We start from the raw sequence: 17,643 nt of genomic DNA, 5'->3' as shown, positions 1-17,643 counted from the left end.
GCCAGAGGGCCGACGCCTGCGCAGTGCTTTCACGCGAAACCGCCCGGAAGCCTGGCGCCCCGAGGGCCCCGCCCCTCGTGGTCACGTGAGGCGCTCGCGCGTCACCTGACCCGCTTGACAGCCCGCTGCTGGCGCCGAGTCAGCTGATCTGGGAAGCGAGCTGTCCGCCGGCCGATCGGGGTTCTCCGGTCTCGCCGCCCCCGCCGCAGCCATGTCGTTCTTCCCGGAGCTTTACTTCAACGTGGACAATGGCTACTTGGAGGGACTGGTGCGCGGCCTGAAGGCCGGGGTGCTCAGCCAGGCGGACTACCTCAACCTGGTGCAGTGCGAGACACTCGAGGGTGAGCCGCGGGGCCGGGCGGCTGGGCCTTGAAAGGCCGGCAAGGACGCTGGCCCGGGCCTGAGGGTTCCGCGATCTGGGCGGGGAAGCCGGAGGCGGGGGTTCCTGAAGGGCCTGAGAGGACTCGCTGGGAATCCAGGGGCCGATGGCGGGCGCCCCGGAAGGGAATCTCCCTGCGCTTGCGACTCGGCACGGGCCCAGACGCAACCAAGGCTTTAAGAACCGCGGTGGTTAGCCTCTGCTGGGGCCGCCGCTTCCCGCCCCCCGTATGCCTGCCGTGTAGTTTATAAAGAGGGTGTCTCGAGAGTGGTTGATCGGTGGTGCAAGAGGTGCCCATACAAACCTCTTTACCCTGACGTAGCCAAAGAGTGGCCCAGGGGCAACTCTTAGGGAATCTAAGCGCGCCCCCCCCCCCCTTTCCGCCTAATGTACACCAGGGCATTTGGGATCACTGTCTTGGCCTTGCCTTGCGGGGTGAGCCTTCCTGGAGAATTGCTGAGCCAACCTAGTGAGAGTTTCCTCCTATCGACCCCACTGGCTGAGCAGTCTCCCGAAGGCAGTGGTTCGGAGAGCGAGAGGTGGCCCTCCAAATTTGGAAGTTCCTACACTTGTATTTGGCTAATAAATCCCACCTCCTCAGCGAGAAGGTTGCCTGTTGCAACAGGATTTAAAAAAAAAAAAAAAAGCTCAAGAATGATGAGAAGCTAAGTTCCCCTTTCTTCAGCTCCAAACTGGGATTGACCCCTTTAGGCACAGCTGCATCAGATATACTGAATTAGAGATGTCCCCGAGTCCCCACTTCCCCTGTTGATAGTGAAGGGCATTGTGGTTGGGATGTAAGTTCCCGTTTCTGACCCTCAAGAGCAAAAGTACTGCTGGCTCCATGGTTGGTAGTTGGAGGGGGGAGATGATTTGCTCTCTGAAGGAAATTTTTTCATCAAAAACTTACTGAGGTTAAAAGACAATTCAATTTTTATTTTTATTTTTTTTTAATTTTTTTTTTTTTTTAATGATAGTCACAGAGAGAGAGAGAGAGGCAGAGATACAGGCAGAGGAAGAAGCAGGCTCCATGCACCGGAAGCCCGATGTGGGATTCGATCCCGGGTCTCCAGGATCGCGCCCTGGGCCAAAGGCAGGCACCAAACCGCTGCGCCACCCAGGGATCCCGACAATTCAATTTTTAAAAATCAGTTATTGTTTATCTTGCAAACTAGACCAGTAAAGTGAAAATAAATACTTAAGAAATTTAAAACTTACTGAAGTTAAAATGCAATAATTTTGGGCACTGATTTTAACATAAACATAGGAGAAAAGCTGTCTGCCTTGTGAGAGTGGAGATGGGAAGGAGAGGAGAGCACTCTAGGGTGCTGCCTTATAGGAGCCTGCCAGCAATCCCATTTTCCTCACTGAGAGGGAGGCTGCCTGGGGCAGGGCCTGGCACACAGTTGGCATTTATTATGAGTTTTGTGGACTGACTGGGACTGGAGATCTTTCTTTGCTTAAATCTGAAGCTGAATACCATTTATGACCAACTGGCATTTGGTAAAGTTGTTTCTCTTCTAGGTTTTCCTCACTCATGGTGCTGTCTGTCCTTCCTCCTCCTGTAGAGCTTCTGGGGGCACTAGGTTCCCATCTTCCCAGCAGCCTCTCCACTATTATCTTCCATAAATATCTACCCTGCAATGCTGCTCAGCACATGGCCTGCCTTGTGGTACCCCACAAGGGGTACCACATTCAAGGATTTAGACCTTTAGGGTCACATTCAAGGATTCCCTAGCTCTTCGACATGTGCTCCTTTCCCTTACCCAAGCCACCCTCCTCAACTCTTGGCACACATAGTGTGGTGGATCCTGGGGTTGGACAAATCTGAATTTTAGACCTTTAGGGTCACATTCAAGGATTCCCTAGCTCTTCGACATGTGCTCCTTTCCCTTACCCAAGCCATCCTCCTCAACTCTTGGCACACATAGTGTGGTGGATCCTGGGGTTGGACAAATCTGAATTTTAATCCTGGCCCTGCCAATTCCTGGATTACCCTGGACGAGTTATTTAACACCTCTGGCCTTGGATTCTTCATCTAGTATATTATCACTTATTTCACAAGGTTGTAGGATGTCAGCCAGCTTTTACATATAAACCCTTAGTCTAGCAACAAACACAGAGTATGTTCTAGGTAAGTGTTAGCTTTTTCTTTCACTACACTGCATCTGCCATTGCCTCTGTATCCTTATCCCCATGAAGCCTAGTGATTCCCACCCTTCAAGGCCCAGCCCCAGTAGTACCCCATCTTAGAACCCCCTTGTGATCATCCTAGGCTAGAATGTTGTTCCCTCTACCCAATTACAGCTCCTGTGGTTGTCTGTGCTATTTTCATAGAAGTTTCTTTCTAAAAAAAGATTTTATTTATTTATTCATGAGAGACACACAGAGTGAGGCAGAGACATAGAGGGAGAAGCAGGCTCCCTGCAAGGACCCCGATGTGAGACTTGATCTCAGATCCCGGGATCACGCCCTGAACCAAAGGCAGATGCTCAACCGCTGAGCCACCCAGGCATCCCTTCCTAGAATTTTCTTGGCATAGAGTTTGGGATTCTTGGGATCCTATTTGCTGGAGATGCTTAAGAGTTGAAGGGTCTGGGGATAACCAGAAGCAGAAGGATGACCAGAAACCCCATTATCTTCTATAGAAAGTCCTTCTGCTTCTGCAAGTGATACCAGAGGCCTCTGTTGTTGGGTGTTTTTGCCTATCTCCAGAGGAAAGGAGAGAGGGGAGGGGAGATCAAGAAAGCCTTTGGTGGGGATCCCTGGGTGGCTCAGCGGTTTAGCGCCTGCCTTTGGCCCAGGGCGCGATCCTGGAGACCCGGGATCGAATCCCACGTCAGGCTCCGGGTGCATTCTCCCTCTGCCTGTGTCTCTGCCTCTCTCTCTCTCTCTGTATGTGACTATCATAAATAAAATAAAAATAAAAATAAAAAAAGAAAGCCTTTGGTGCCTAGTAAGATCTGTAGACATGTCCTGAAGTGACAATATTTCCAAAGAACATGTTTCAGGTGTCAGATAGTTCCCAGAAGGCCCAGGGCATTAGGCAGTGTGTGTTGTTCTGCAAGGAAGGGCAAATGCATACCCTCCACCACGCCCTGGACCTTTCTCTCTGAATTCCACCCCAGCAGGGCATCTGCCACTGACCTCTTCTGCTAAACACAGTCTTTTGAGACCTCTGAAGCTCAGAAGTTGTCTCTATTTTCCATCTTGTGTGATTGTCTATACTCAGAGGTAGGAGAAAAAAACCTGGAGAGGTCTAACCCTTTGATTAACTGAGGGGACAGAGCTAGGTGGTCACAAAAGCACTTTTTATTTATTTTTATTTTTAAAAATATTTTATTTTTTGAGAGAGAACACAGCAGAGGGAGTGGGAGAGGGAGAAGCAGACTGCTTGCTAAGCGGGGAGCCCGATTCAGGGCTCAATCCCAGGATCCTGGGACCATGACCTGAGCTGACGGCAGCTGCTTAACCAACTGAGCTACCCAAGTGCCACATCACAGAAGCACTTTTTAACACTGTGTGTTTCTGGATAGATATGTGGAGTACCTTCTGGGGGCTGAGTCTTGTGCTGGAAATTGTGGGGAAGACCAGGTAAGCTACAGATAAAGAGAAATCATGCAGTGTTACTCTGAATGTTTTCATTCATTCAGCGTATACTTATGAAGCACCTATTTTATGCCAGGTGCCATGATAGGGGCTGAGATGTTTTGTTGAGTGATGTTCTCTTGACCCTCATAGTCTGGCAGTGGAGGTCAGTGTGGGCAGGGGGAAGACATTAAGAGAAAAGTGTAGCATAGAAGTTACGAACGTAGGCTTGCTACTTCATGGCTCTGTGGCCCTGTAACCTCTTTGTCCAGAGTTTTATTGTTTTTAAAATCGTAATAATAATGGCACCTACTTCATAGGCTGGTTATGAAGTTTAAACAGGATAATTCATAAAAGCACTTTGCATGAATTTGGCACATGGCAAGTGTTGAGTTGGTGTTAGCTGCTATTTTATTTTTTTAAGTTTTATTTATTTTATTTTTAGATTTTATTTATCTATTCATGAGAGACAGAGAGAGGCAGAGAGACGGGCAGAGAGGGAAGCATACTCCCTCCAGGGAGCCCGATACAGAACTCGATCCCAGGACCCTGAGATCACGACCTGAACCAAAGGCAGATGTTCAACTGCTGAGCCACCCAGGTGCCCCTTTGAGTTTAATTTATTTAAGTAATCTCTACACCCCATGTGGGTTTTGAACCCCAAGATCAAGAGTCACATACTCTTCTGACTGAGCCAGCCAGGTGCCTCATTACTGTTATTTTATAAAGTAGACTAAATATGTAATTTCATATTAAGGGTGATACCGGTGAAAGTGACAGTGAAGTGACAGAGAATCACAGGGGAACTTTATTTAGAGAGTGTGGTGGGTTAAGGTCCTGCTGAGGAAAGGATATTTGAGCTGAGATGTGAACAGTGAGGAGGAGCCAGCCATGCAGAGAGCTGGGGCCGGGAGAGCATTTCAGGCAGAGAGACCAGCACATGAAGGCAGAAATAGCTGGTCCAATCAGGGGGACCAAAAGGAACCCTGGGACGGGAATACAAATCTTCTGGGAACCCATACCCTTATTTTGAAAAAAACAGGCAGAGCCCAGGGAAGGAAATCCCTGGCTCCTTAGCACATAATACGGGGGCAGATAGTGATGCTATGGAACGCCACTTTCCACAAAGGCCTGCCAGATTTGGGATTGTTGGATGTATTTCAGGCATTAGGAGCATATGTAGTGCTACTTTTTTTTTTAAGATTTTATTTATTCATTAAAGACAGAGAGAAAGGGAGAGAGAGAGAGGCAGAGACACAGGCAGAGGGAGAAGCAGGCTCCATGCAAGGAGCCTGATGCGGAACTCAATCCCAGATCCCGGGATCATGCCCTGAGCCAAAGGCAGATACCCAACTGCTGAGCCACCCAGGCATCCCTGTAGTGCTACTTTGATGTTCAGATGTTTGCTCATTCAGAAAACACTTCCTAAAGGCCTACTGTGTGCCAGCCCCTGGGCTTTATAAGTGAGCCAAGCAGGTATTTCAGGCATTACCATAGTTCTTAGCTTTGACCCTGGGTTCAGCCTAAGAGCATTGCTATTAATTTGTTTGACTGGACACAGGGAATTCAGGTGTGAGTGAGGCTCCGGCTCTGCCTTCCAGAATTTTTTCCCTTCCTCTTTAAAACTATCTTTAGGGCAGCCCCGGTGGCGCAGCAGTTTAGCGCTGCCTGCAGCCTGGGGTGTGATCCTGGGGACCCGGGATCGAGTCCCACATTGGGCTCTTTGCATGAAGCCTGCTTCTCCCTCTACCTGTGTCTCTGCCTCTCTCTCTTTCTCTCTCTGTGTCTCTCATGAATAAATAAAATCTTTTAAAAAAATAAAATAAAACCATCTTTAAAACTATTATTGATACTGTCAAACATATACAAATTAAAAGAAATAGTATGACGATCCCATAAGTAATAATCATCTAACTGCAACAATTATCAATTCTTGTCATTACAACAATTATTAATCTTGTTTCAATAATAGCTCCACTTACCCCTCAACTCCTAAATTATTTTGAGGTAAATCCCAGACAATACGCCATTTCAGCTGTAAATGTTTCAATATCTTCGAAAAAGGTCATGACTAATTATTTAAAAAATCACTGTGATACTGTCATTTCACCTTTAAAAGAAACAACAATAATTTGTTAATGTCATCAATTATCCATTCAGTGTTCAGATTTCTAGTTATCTCAAATTTTAAAAATATGATTTATTTCAATTAGGATCCAAATATGATCCATACCTTTTGGCTGGTCTTTTAATATGTAGGTTCTCTATCTCTCTTATTTTTTCCTTTTACTTATTGAAGAAACTGGTCATTTGATTTATGGGTTTTCCCTCCATCTCAATTTTGCTGATTACACCCTTGCTATATAGTGGGAAATGTTCCTTCCTTGTTTTTCCTGTAAATTGGTAGTTAGAAAAAGAAGCTTGATTAGATTCTAGTTCAACTTTTTTTTGGAAAAAAGAATAATAAGTGATTTTGTACTTCCATTGGGAGGCACATAGCATCTAGTAGTTTCTCTTTTTGCGATATAAAGAATCTTGATATTTATTGCCTAGAACCATTATTTCATTAGGTGTTGCAAAAACAGTGATATTCTATGTTTCCTTCTTTGATTACTAGCTTGAATACTTCTATACTAGGAAACTTCCACTCATCAACTACTTTGTTACCCTTAAATACAGTCTGTGTCAGTGAGGTAGGGTAAATACTTGATTCTTTCCTATATTTATCAGTTTTATCCTCCCACCTATTTATCAGTTTTCAAAATAATGAGTTGGTTCTCCAACATCCTTCAAAGATACCTAATAAAGTTTGTTCTTTTTCTTGGTATAGTATCATCATGTACATAGGATTTTGATATATTTGTTGTCTTTCAGTATTTTTATTGATGCTCAAAATTATCCTTTGGCCAGTGGGAGCTTATTCAATGGGCTACTGAGTCTTTTTGACACAATCCTGTAGCCTTTGAGAGCTTTCCTTACTTTGGAAATGTCAATATGTTCTAATCTTACCTTATACATTTCCTGACCCAGACTTAGAGTCCCCCTTTCTCTTAGGAGATCTGTTTCTTTTTTTTTTTTTTAATGGGAAAATGGTATTTAGAGATCATAATGAATCTAAGGGGTTCTCTTTGCTACTAGATTAGTCATTGTTTCCAGGGTTTTTCTATGGATTAGCTTCTTCTTAGAAACATAGAAAATAGAGACAAGCCTATGGCTAGCTGAATAATGCAGCCATATTTCAGCTGATGGGTAGCAGATGCCAGTTTCTTAATTTGGAATGGAGGCTCTACCTGACAATTGGGCCAGTCAGGACACCTCCTTCCTGTTATAAAGGGTATAATTAACATTCAGGAGGGGGAGAGCCGGTGAATTAGATGCTCAGGGACTACGGTTGAGGGCTCACACGTATGGTATGCTGGCTGTCTTCCAAAACACTTTATCCATCTCTGTTCTGAGTTGCTTGTTGTCTTTTCATTACAACATCTCCTTTTGCATTTCAACATTTTTTCACAAGAAGAAGAAAGGAAGAAAGCAAGACTCCAGGCTGGGATTGACCAGTCACCATCACATGAAACTGCAGATATAGATGGTGTCTTCCAGGAGTGGCAAGCCATTCAACACTAACTGTGATGTGGCAAGAAATGTGGCTGGAGAGTTAGAGAATCAGCTTTTGAGGGATTGCAAAGGCCATAGAAGAAGTGCTTTGTCCTAAGTAGGGGATGGGTGAGTAAAACTACTGGACTCATACTTTAGAGTGTACCTGCAGTGTGGAAGGGGGATTGGAGTGGGGGCCGTGCCACAGGTGGGAAGAACTACTTGCAGGGTTTTATAAGTAATCCAGGTCAAAGATGATGGCAGCTTGCCTTGGACATTGGCAAGGATCATCGTAGGGGAATCTTAGGAAGAGGAATCAATAGGACTTGAGGGGTTGGATAAAGAGCTAAGGAGGCAGGAAGAGTCAAAGCTCACAATTCTTATCTCTGGTGTAGGCAGCTGTGTAGGTGACAGAAATGATAGTGGAATGCAGAAGAGAAGGTTGGAGAAAGAGTGAGAAGATGGGATTGAGGGATCTGTGAGCCATCTGAGTGACAATGTAGAGGTGATTTTTTGGTGCTCAGGAGTGAGTCTGAGCTTTGAGGACAGCTTTGGGAATCAGCATAGAAGTGTGGCTGCTGCATCCAAGAGACAGCGTAGAGTCAGAAAAGTAGAAACCCAATATGAGACCTTGCCCCAGGAGAGGCTTCAGTTAAGCAAGGGGTCCTGCCAAAAAGGTGAAAGGCATCCCCTGAGAGGTGGGCAGCCCTAGCAGAGAACCTGAAAAAAAAGGGTGATGCACGCCAAATGTGGCCAAGAGAGTAAAATAAAGTCAGACAGCTTTTCACTTCGTTTTGCCATTCAGAGGTTGTGGTGACCTTAATAAGAAGAGAGGAGAGTGGAGCCAGAAAATGAGAGCAGTGGGGCCAGAAAATGGAGTGTATGGGCAGAGATAAGATAACATATAGATAGAACAGAGCTCACTGGGGAACTAATCCCAACTCAGCCACTTACTGCCTTTGTGACCTTGGGCAAGTCTTTGTCCTCAGCTGTACAGTAAGAAATGTTAATAGTATCTCTTCAAGATATGTGTGAAGTGTAAGCACAGGGCCCGGTACCAAGTGAATGGTCAGGGAATCCAGCTGCTCCCACCAAGGTCAATCTCTCCTACTACTCCTAAGAGATAGGCGCCATGCTGGGCTTGAATGGGTCACAAAAACATGTTACACAGGTCTTGCCTGGAAGCAAGTGTGCCTGACTAAGGGGCAGAGAGCATCGAATATTTGGTAGGCACAAGGTAAATTTTAGGGGGATGGGAGCAGGTAGATAAAAGGGTGCAGGGTTTCTTTTTGGGCTTCTAAAATTGATGGCGGTAATGCTATACAGTTCTGTGAATGCATCAAGACCTGTTGACTTGTACATTTTAAGTGGAAAGTTGTATGGCATATGAATTATATCTCAGTAAAGCTGTTACTAAAAAAAGTCAACCAGGCCAAGGAGGTGGGAAGAAGGAATGACGTTAGCAGTCTCGGAAACATGAAACTTCAGAGAGTATCAGAGGAGCTTTAGAACCTGGGAAGAGAGAATAGAACATGTGTCAGAGATGTGCAGGGGTTGAGTATTGATAAATGCATCAGGCTGGTTCATGAAAGACTTTGAGTGCCTAGGACACAGCTCAGGAGAGATGAATGTTATGATAAAAAAAAAAAAGAAAGAAGGAGGAGGAGGTTAGGTTGAGGCCAATGTATGGGAAGTGTCTAAAGGTTTCTGTCTATATTCTTGCCTGGAAATATTTCCTGTATTGCATTTTTTTTTTTTTTTTTTTTTGGTCAAAGGAGACTGTATTGAGTTGGTGACGTTAGAGGGCCATGGCTTGGACAGGAAAATGAGTTTGGCTCTGTGCAAAATTCCTCAGAGTTGGACGTATTCTGACAAGGAAGAGGTAACACAGTCCTGACAATCCACTGGCCACAAGCGCGAGAGAGGAGCTCAGGGGCATTGGGAGAAGACTGTGCAGAAGGTGGTAACCTGGGAGAGTTTGCACCATGGATCGAGGGGAACAAGTACCTTGATTCTGAGCTGTGAGAGCCTGGCCCCACACACACCTGAAGTTTTTCCCTCAGTGTTTGAGGATCTATGTGTCCCGACTGCCCTGGGCAGTGGCATTGCTGAGTGAAGAGACCCCCAATACCCAGGGATGGATGAGCTGGCATGGATCTTTGGTGATGACTTTGGCTACCTGATACTTTGTTTGTTCCTCTCCAGCTTGCTGCTGCTGTCCAAGAGGAGGAGGCCCCAGAGTGGGGATGGAGGCTCGAGAGAGGCAGGAGAGAGGTCTTGCTGCCATGAGCCAATTGGACTTAGTCCTTTAGTAGATGAAGGCAGGGGGAGTTGTGAAGGGGAGTGGGAGGATGATGCAGTTAGAAACTTGGTCTGTGGCTCTGGAGGATGGATTTAGGCAGAGCTAGGCTGGAGACAGGCCACTATTCCAGCTCTTCAGGTGAGAAAACAGGGGCCGAACCCGGGCAAGGAGTGGCATAAGGAGTTGGAGGACTGGGCCAGGACTCAGCTTAGGGGGATGAGATCCACAAGATTGGGCTGGTTTTCATTCAGTTTTCATTTCATCCCTAGGGATGAAAGGGGTTAGAAGTCAGGCCTCTGACTTCATAAGTGACTAGACTAGGTACGTACTGGAAGTGCTTCTGAGATGGGGACCAGAAGAAGAGGAGACAGTTTGGGGTGTGAATGGGGTAGCAGAAGAGGAGGTGTTCTGTCTCAGATGTGCTGAGTCGGAGTGTCTGAGGGAGGTGGCCGTGTGGGTCTAGAACTCAGGGGAAACAGCACTGAAGATACCAGTCTGGAGGTCATCAGAATGCTGGCTGGCTGGCAGCATTTCAGCCCACTCTCGGCCATCTGGTGGCTTGCAGCCAGGGCAAGTCTCCCTTAGCGGTCCAGTTCTGCCTGTGAGTCCTGCCAGGAGGCTGGAGAGCAGCCCTAAGGACAGGCCAAGTGGACACAAGCATGGTCTGATGAGGACACCTGGCATGGAGCCTAATTTGGCAAGTGGCACAGAGAGTGCAACAGCCAGGGATTCCCCTGCTGATCCCTGCTGTGCGTTCTCCTGCACGACTGGACGTGACATTGGTTTTGTTTTTGTTTTTGACTAAGCGCATTTTTTTTCGATTCCAAAAAGTAAAGTTGGTAGAAGGGTGACTCAGTGTGGACCTTTTGGGGAACAGGTTTTCACCACCTTGTTAAACATTGCACGTGTATGTACTCTGTATCCCCGCAGCCCCACTTACAGGATTGTGTCCCTCTAGATTAGCCCAAGATGGCATGTTTAGAAATACTCACGTCAGCCTTGTTCCTAATTTCAGCCCATTAGAACCAGTGGAATATTCATCTACAGGGATATGGTTAAATAAACCATGGTCTGTCTTTACATTGGAATACTATGCAAGTGCTCAAAGCCTGAAATTTTGTAAGGACTGATTTAAAAATATACTGTTAACATATTCCCATTTTAGTAGAATACTATATGCACATGGAAAAGTGTCTGGAAGTATAGATACCATGTGGTCTAGGGTGGCAGCCTCTAGAGAGAGGGATTGAAGAGGCTGGGAGGGGAATATGTGTATTTTTATTTTATGTACTCTTTTTATTTGCAGTGAACACATATTTTATAATTTAAGACATCTGATAAAAATATCTAAAATAAGGGAAATTAGAACATGTTTAGATATATGAAGAGAAGCTACTCACACCCAACAGCCATCTAGGATGAGACCTCTGCTGGTGACCCTGGGCATTTGACTTCCAGATTTGGTTCACAGCCTGGTGGGGCTGGTCTGAGTCTCAGGGAACCCCCATCAAGCCCCTTCTCTTTACACCTGAAGATTCAGAGCCCAGGGGATACTTGAGGGCCCAGCAGGGCTGGGCACCTCTGGCTAGTGACCCGGCCACAACCAGGGCTCCTGTCCAGGTACAGCTCACCTGCTCACCTCTCACCTGGCCATTTTTCTCTTTCCTTCTTCACCAACCCCCTCCTCCTTCTTGCTTTTCCTTTCTTGATTACATCTTGCGCCGGCATATACTTTAGCACAGGACCTGATAGCCGCTATTTCACAAACCCTGCCTCAGAGGTCATGTCAGAACTTGCTCTGCTGAGTGATAACACACTTTTCCTTGGATTTATTCTGTGATTTCTTGGGCCTGGTTTCTGAGGTGGAGCTAAGGTTTGTACCCAAGCCTAGGTAGGGCCTTTTGGGGTGGCCTCAGCATAGGCAAATATGAGCCATCCAGGACCCTTGAAGATAGGCTTTCTGGGTGGCCAGGGTTTCTGGATGGTAGCGAAGGAAAGGCCTCAACATCTTAGTTTAAATATTTTGCACACCACTCTTCTGGAATGTATTAGTCTCACTTTCCTGCTTTCTTAGTGGTGCACACGGAGCATAGCAGAGCTTCTCCCACTCCAGGGCTGTTAGACTTCAGATGGCAGGAACCACTGTCCCCGAGGGCCCAAGTTTGCTTATGATACTTTGGTTCCTGCCCCCCGCCCCAGGCTGCGCACTTGCCCACCCTCCTGTAGTCAGGGTGCCTGCTACAGCATCCGGGGCCCTTTTTCTACCTCATAGCTGCTCTTGTACTTTGGACTCAGCGGTCAGACACACTGCAGCTCACCAGAGGGTCTGCATCAAAAATGAACAGGTGTGAGGGCATGAAGTAGTGGTCTCTCCTATTAATCATCTGTGCCTGCTTAGCATCAGGCTCCTCAGGGTCTCCCTGGGTCACCAGGAACTTTCTTGAGTTCTGTAGAAAGTGGGGCATCAGGCACTCCATGGCTTCCTTTCCGGCCAGCTATGTGATGCGGAGCATGTGATTTAACACTCTGAAGCTTATTTGCCTGCCTATAAAATGAAATCTTGTGCAGACTGTGAGCACGGTACCTAGCCAGAGTGCATCCTCGACAGATATTTCTGTGATTAGATGAGTAATGCCTCAGTATGGGTGCTGGCGGACTGTTAGGCTTTGGTGTACAGGGGAGGAGTGCAAAGGCCCCAATCCTGGAGGGGATGTGCCATGTCATGGACTGTTCTGTTTCTGGGTAAAGCACTGCTTTTTGAAATTTTTTAAAAATTGTATTTTTTAAAGTAGGCTCCACACCTAGTGTGGAGGCCAACATGGGGCTTGAATTCATGACTCTGAGATCAAGAGTCAGATGTTTAACTGACTGAGCCACCCAGGCACCCCTAAAGATTTTTTTAAAGATTTTATTTAGGGGTGCCTGGGTGGCTGAGTTGGTTAAGCGCCTGCCTTCAGCTTGGGTCATGACCCCAGGGTCTTGGGATTGAGTCCTGAGTAGGGCTCCCTGCACATCAGGGAGGTTGCTTCTCCCTGTTCTCCTCCCCGTCCCCCCGCCCTTTGCTTGAGCTCGGGCTGTCCCTCTTTTTCTTAAATAAGTAAAATCTTAAAAAAAAAAAAAAAAGATTTGGGACACTTGGGTGGCTCAGTGGTTGAGCATCTGCCTTTGGCTCAAGGCATAACCCCCAGGTCCGGGATCGAGTCCTGCATCTTGCTTCTTGCCTGCTTCTCCCTCTGCCTGTGTCTCTGCCTCTCTTTCTCTTTCTGTGTCTCTCATAAATAAACAAACAAACAAACAAACAAACAAATAATTTTTTTAAATAAAGATTTTATTTGTTAGGGGGAGAGAGAGTGTGTGTGCATGCACATGAGAGCACAAGCAGACTTCTCACTGAGCAGGAAGCCCATCTTGGGGCTCAGTTCCAGGACCCCAGAATCATGACCTGAGCTGAAGGCAGATGCTTAAGCAACTGAACCACCCAGTCATCAGGCACCTACCCCTAAATATTTCAAGTAACCACTATACCCAGCATGGGACTCAAACTCACAACCTCAAGATCAAGAGTTGTATGCTCTACCAACTGAGCCAGCCAGGCACGCCAGTGCCTGCTTTTTTTAGATATGGCATTAGGCAGTAGAGGCGGCGTGGGGGTGGAGTGGAAAGCTGGATTAAGGGATTTTGAGACTTGAGCTGGGAAGCAGGAGTGTAGGGGACTGAGGATGCCCAAGCTTCCTCTGCAGTCTCTCCAGTTTTGCTCCTCAAAAGGTTCTGTCTTCAATGATGCAAGACAGACCAGTGCCTCATGACCAGATTTAAGCCCACCTTGTCTCCATTCTGGCTTTCCCAGGCTTATATCTACCTCAGGCCTCTTCCATGTTCTTTATGACACATTCCTGTGTGGCTTTGTAGGTGCCTGCAGCCTCCTCTCCCAGGGATCACTAGCTGGGGAGAGATAGGGACCAGAAGTCTGAGGCAGATACTAGATTGGAGAGCTGTGTTGAGAGGAAGAGTGGATCCCCTTCGCTGTTTACAAAGCCATCCTCCCTGTGGCCACAAGGGGGTGTGCCATGACCACTCAGCTGCTAGAGAACAGGGGAGGGGTGTGTGGCTGGACTCCTGAGTCAGCCAGGCTGCCTCTCCTCTCCTCTGCACAGCATCTGCCTGTGGCCGCGTCCCTTGGGACTCTGTCCTGGGCCCTGCTTCCCTCACCCAAGTCCTAGTTGGCCTTCTCAGATTAAGTAGGACTCACGGCTCAGTGTCTCCTGTCTGTCCATCTCTTCCTGTCCTCACTTCTCTGTGCCCCAGCTTCCTGGGTTGGGAAGGAGGAGGCCAGGGGAAATTCTCCGAGGCTCTCCACCTTGGTGCTCAGTGCACACTGCTCCAGCCTTAACCATCACCATCAAGCTGTCCTCATTGCCCCCAACCTGGGTCATGCTGGTAGCTCTGAATCAGCAGCAGCTGCAGCAAGTAGTAGCTATGAACCAGGGGTCTTACAGGCTCCAAGCAGGACTTTGAAGCTGCCTAGGATCAGGGCCATATTTCACAGGCTCCCAGAAGCATCACTCTTCCCCACGTGGCCTCCACTCTTCCCCTGCAGCCCTGATCCCTCCAGGAGAGGGAAGATTTATCCTCAGGACAGACTCCTTTTCTCCCAATGTTCTTCAGCACTTTAGGGGACACATAGGTGTGCATGTGGCACATAGAGGTGCATGTGAGTAGAGTGACTCTGGGAAAGGTCCAAACCAGACACCCCAAACTCTGTAGGTACTATAGGTACATACAGTCACACTGGAAAGGGCTTACTATTAGGTGACTGACAACTCTCCTCTTCTACTCTGCACCCCAGTTTGGGGGACATTTCCGTTGACCTCCCTGGCTGCTGCCTCATCTAACACATACTTGGCTGATTTTTTAAAATCTGTTCTGCGCTGGCCTTCCTCCTTTTTTTAGAGGCAGGAAAATCAAGGCTCTGATGGGCCGCTTAGTAGGTTTGGCTGCTGTTCTGTAGCCTAACACGTGCTCTGTGTGTCTCCATCCAGCACTCTAGCTTGAGGGCCTGGAGTGGGGCTGCCCCCATGTGAACTTGAGTGGTCCTGAAGAGTGGCAGGCAGACTTGTGGCAGGGGAAAGGGATGTGTGGAGGAACAGCCCCAACTGAGTGCTGGGCACTGCTTTCCTGGCCAACTTTGGCCTAGCCCTGGGCACTTGCCCAGACCTTGTGTCTCCTTGGCTACTCAGGGAGCGACTTTTTCAGGCCTTAACCTCAGCTGAGGCTTTGCATTTGGCTAGCGGATGGGGCTTTCCCCTCTGAGAAGCTATCTTGGTGTCCTCACTGTTAACAACTCAGCTTTTCCTGCCTTTCCTTGCTCTTGTGGCTGCTCAGAGGCTCCACAAGCCCGGGCCTCTCCTGCACCTGCTGTCAGTTCTTCCAGGGCTATCCCACGGGGACCCAGGCCTCTAGACTCACGCTGAGCCCTTGAGTGGCCCTTAGGGGCTGAGTTGTGGAGAGTCAGTGTGATTAGGCCTGACCAGGGTGGAGGATGTCAGAACTGGCCAGCCCCCTGGAGGTAACCTTATCCAACCCTCTTATTTTAGCTGGGAAATTGGGTCTAGCTGAGGGCCAAGGGCTTGCTTACAATCTCCTGATACCAGTGTTGGCTTCTCTGGTCCAATCTCTCCACAGTCTTTGGTTGTTTCCTTTTTCTCCTGCGTATGTTTACTGAAGGATGGCTGAACTATGCTACTGTGTGCCTGGCCCCGAATTCAGGAAGTCGTGGTCAGGTGAAAGAGACCCTGCTTTGAGGGCCCCTCACCATTCCCCCAGGCCTTGCCACACGGTATCTGGCTTAGAGATTAAAGGCCTGGGAGTCCAGGAATATGGATGAGCTGCAACACATGACCTAACACACAAGGCCATAAGGCTGCCAGAGCATGGGTTATAGCTCACCCATCCTCCTCACCCATTTAGCCCTTTAAGCTAAGGATCCTGGGATGTTATCCATCAGGCCTGGAGCAGGCTCCCTGTCTCACTGTCACCCCATTCCTCCATTGGCTTCTATCATTTGGACCTAGCCTCTGCTGTGAGGCTCCCTGAGCAGGTGACCACCTATCCCAGGGGCTGGCCCAAGTCCACAGCGCTGATCGTGCTGTCTGGCATGTTACTGTGTACCCTGTACATGTTCTGCCAGTCCCTTGAGCAGGTTGGGTAAAAGGGTCTGAGGGTACTATAAGGGATCAGGCTGGATGCTTACAGCTCCTGCCACTTCTTACCTGGCCCGAGCCTCTTGGCTCTCCTGGTCATGGGTATGAAATGGGTCAACTTTGCTTCTGGCCTGGGTTGTTCAATCCAGTTTCTATAAGCTGCAGCGAATGAGGCTTTGTGCTAAGAGCAGCATGGCTCTCAGCCCCAAATGAGAATTGATCCAGTGAGCCCATCCATAGGGCCTAAGTCTAAGCAAAATGAATATTTCCACAGCTTTGGCTCTAGGCCTGGTGGAGCTGGCAGGATGCTCCAGCCAAGATCCAGCCTGACCTGGCTTTATCTCACTGTGAACAGTGCTGCCGGGGGCCCTAAAAACTGCCCTTCCCCCATCCAGCAGGGTTCTAAGCCTTCCTCAGTGCCCTCCTCTGTGTGTAGAACAGAAGCCCAGCATCAAGGGCTGACAGGTTCCTTCAGCGGGTGCAGGCCCATGGGCCCAGGAATCAGACACAGCCATGGGCCAGCTTCTGAGCAAGCTCCCTGCCGCAGCTGGCTCTGCCTGGGCTGCCTGGCACCTGGCCATACCAGACCACTTTACTTCTCTCACTCATATCCAGGCAAACTGAACATCTTTGGTAAAATGCAAAGCTCTTCCTTGCAGCCCCAGATCCACTCCCACCTGCAGGTTCTATACCTATGGTGGCAAGCCTGAAAAAGAAAGAGCTGGCTCAAGGTCAAAGTGCAGGGCCTCCGCCGAGGCGTGGCCCATGCCTCCCAGGGCGAGGCAGGGCAGCTTGGTTCTCAGGCTGGGCTGTGGCAGGGGAACACAGGGAAGCTGCCTTCCAAGCCCCATGTCTCCTGGGACGTGCCAGTCCCGAGGAGCCTTAGGGCCTGGGTGGGGATGTTCTGGTGAGGGGATAGCCAGGTGGATCTCCACTCAGTCAGAGCAGAGTTTCTTGGAACTTGCCCTGGGTGCAGCAGTAACCAGTTCTGCCCCTCCCTTTGGCACATGGGACTGTCGCCTGCCTGGCACCCTTCCGACTGTCAGATAGGTTGACTTCCTCATGGGATATGAGGGATGCTTTCATTCTCCAGCCACAGGGACGAGGTGTTCCGAAGAGCATGAGGGTAATTAAATGTAGTTCTTCCACCACCTGCCACCTGTCTCGGAGCAGAGAGAAGGGTAGTAAACCTGGGTTGGACATCCTGCTGCCTCCTGGATGTGGGGAGTGACACTCCCATTTAATCCCCATGTCTGATATGCTGGCGAGGAGTGCCGTGGGCCCCTGGTGTCAGCTGCACCACCTCTGTGGATCAGTCCCATCACCCTCTGTGACTGCCTCACCTCACCAAAAGGCCTCCAACACAAAACAAAATACTGGTCCAGGGACCAAGGAAGGAGAACTCTCTGTCCTTTCCCTGCAGGGGCTCTACCTCACGCCAACTGAAACCCAGTAACTTACATGTGGCCATGCCAGCAGCGGACTCCAGGTTCTTCCCAAGACTGCTGGCCCGCCAGCCTGGGGGCTTCCCATGGAGCAGGAGCTGCCCTTGGCTGCACCACCTCCTGCCTGCTCCCAAG

The 17,643-nt window shown here is 48.6% G+C and overlaps 1 protein-coding gene across 1 annotated transcript in view; it reads left to right on the top strand.

Moving 5' to 3' along the window:
- The first annotated feature begins 101 nt into the window (after positions 1-101).
- Positions 102-17,643, top strand: part of ATP6V0D1 (ATPase H+ transporting V0 subunit d1) — a 39,354-nt gene continuing 21,812 nt past the window's right edge. Inside the window, exon 1 of the mRNA XM_072815313.1 lies at positions 102-341. Within this exon, the coding sequence (XP_072671414.1) occupies positions 212-341 (130 nt within the window). The 5' untranslated portion in view covers positions 102-211. The remainder of the gene's footprint in view (positions 342-17,643) is intronic.

Source organism: Canis lupus, chromosome 3 (assembly GCF_048164855.1).
Source record: "Canis lupus baileyi chromosome 3, mCanLup2.hap1, whole genome shotgun sequence".
In the NCBI taxonomy this organism is placed as follows: domain Eukaryota; kingdom Metazoa; phylum Chordata; class Mammalia; order Carnivora; family Canidae; genus Canis; species Canis lupus.
The sequence above is the reverse complement of the archived record's forward strand: the minus strand, read 5'-3'. Positions and strand labels throughout refer to the sequence as shown.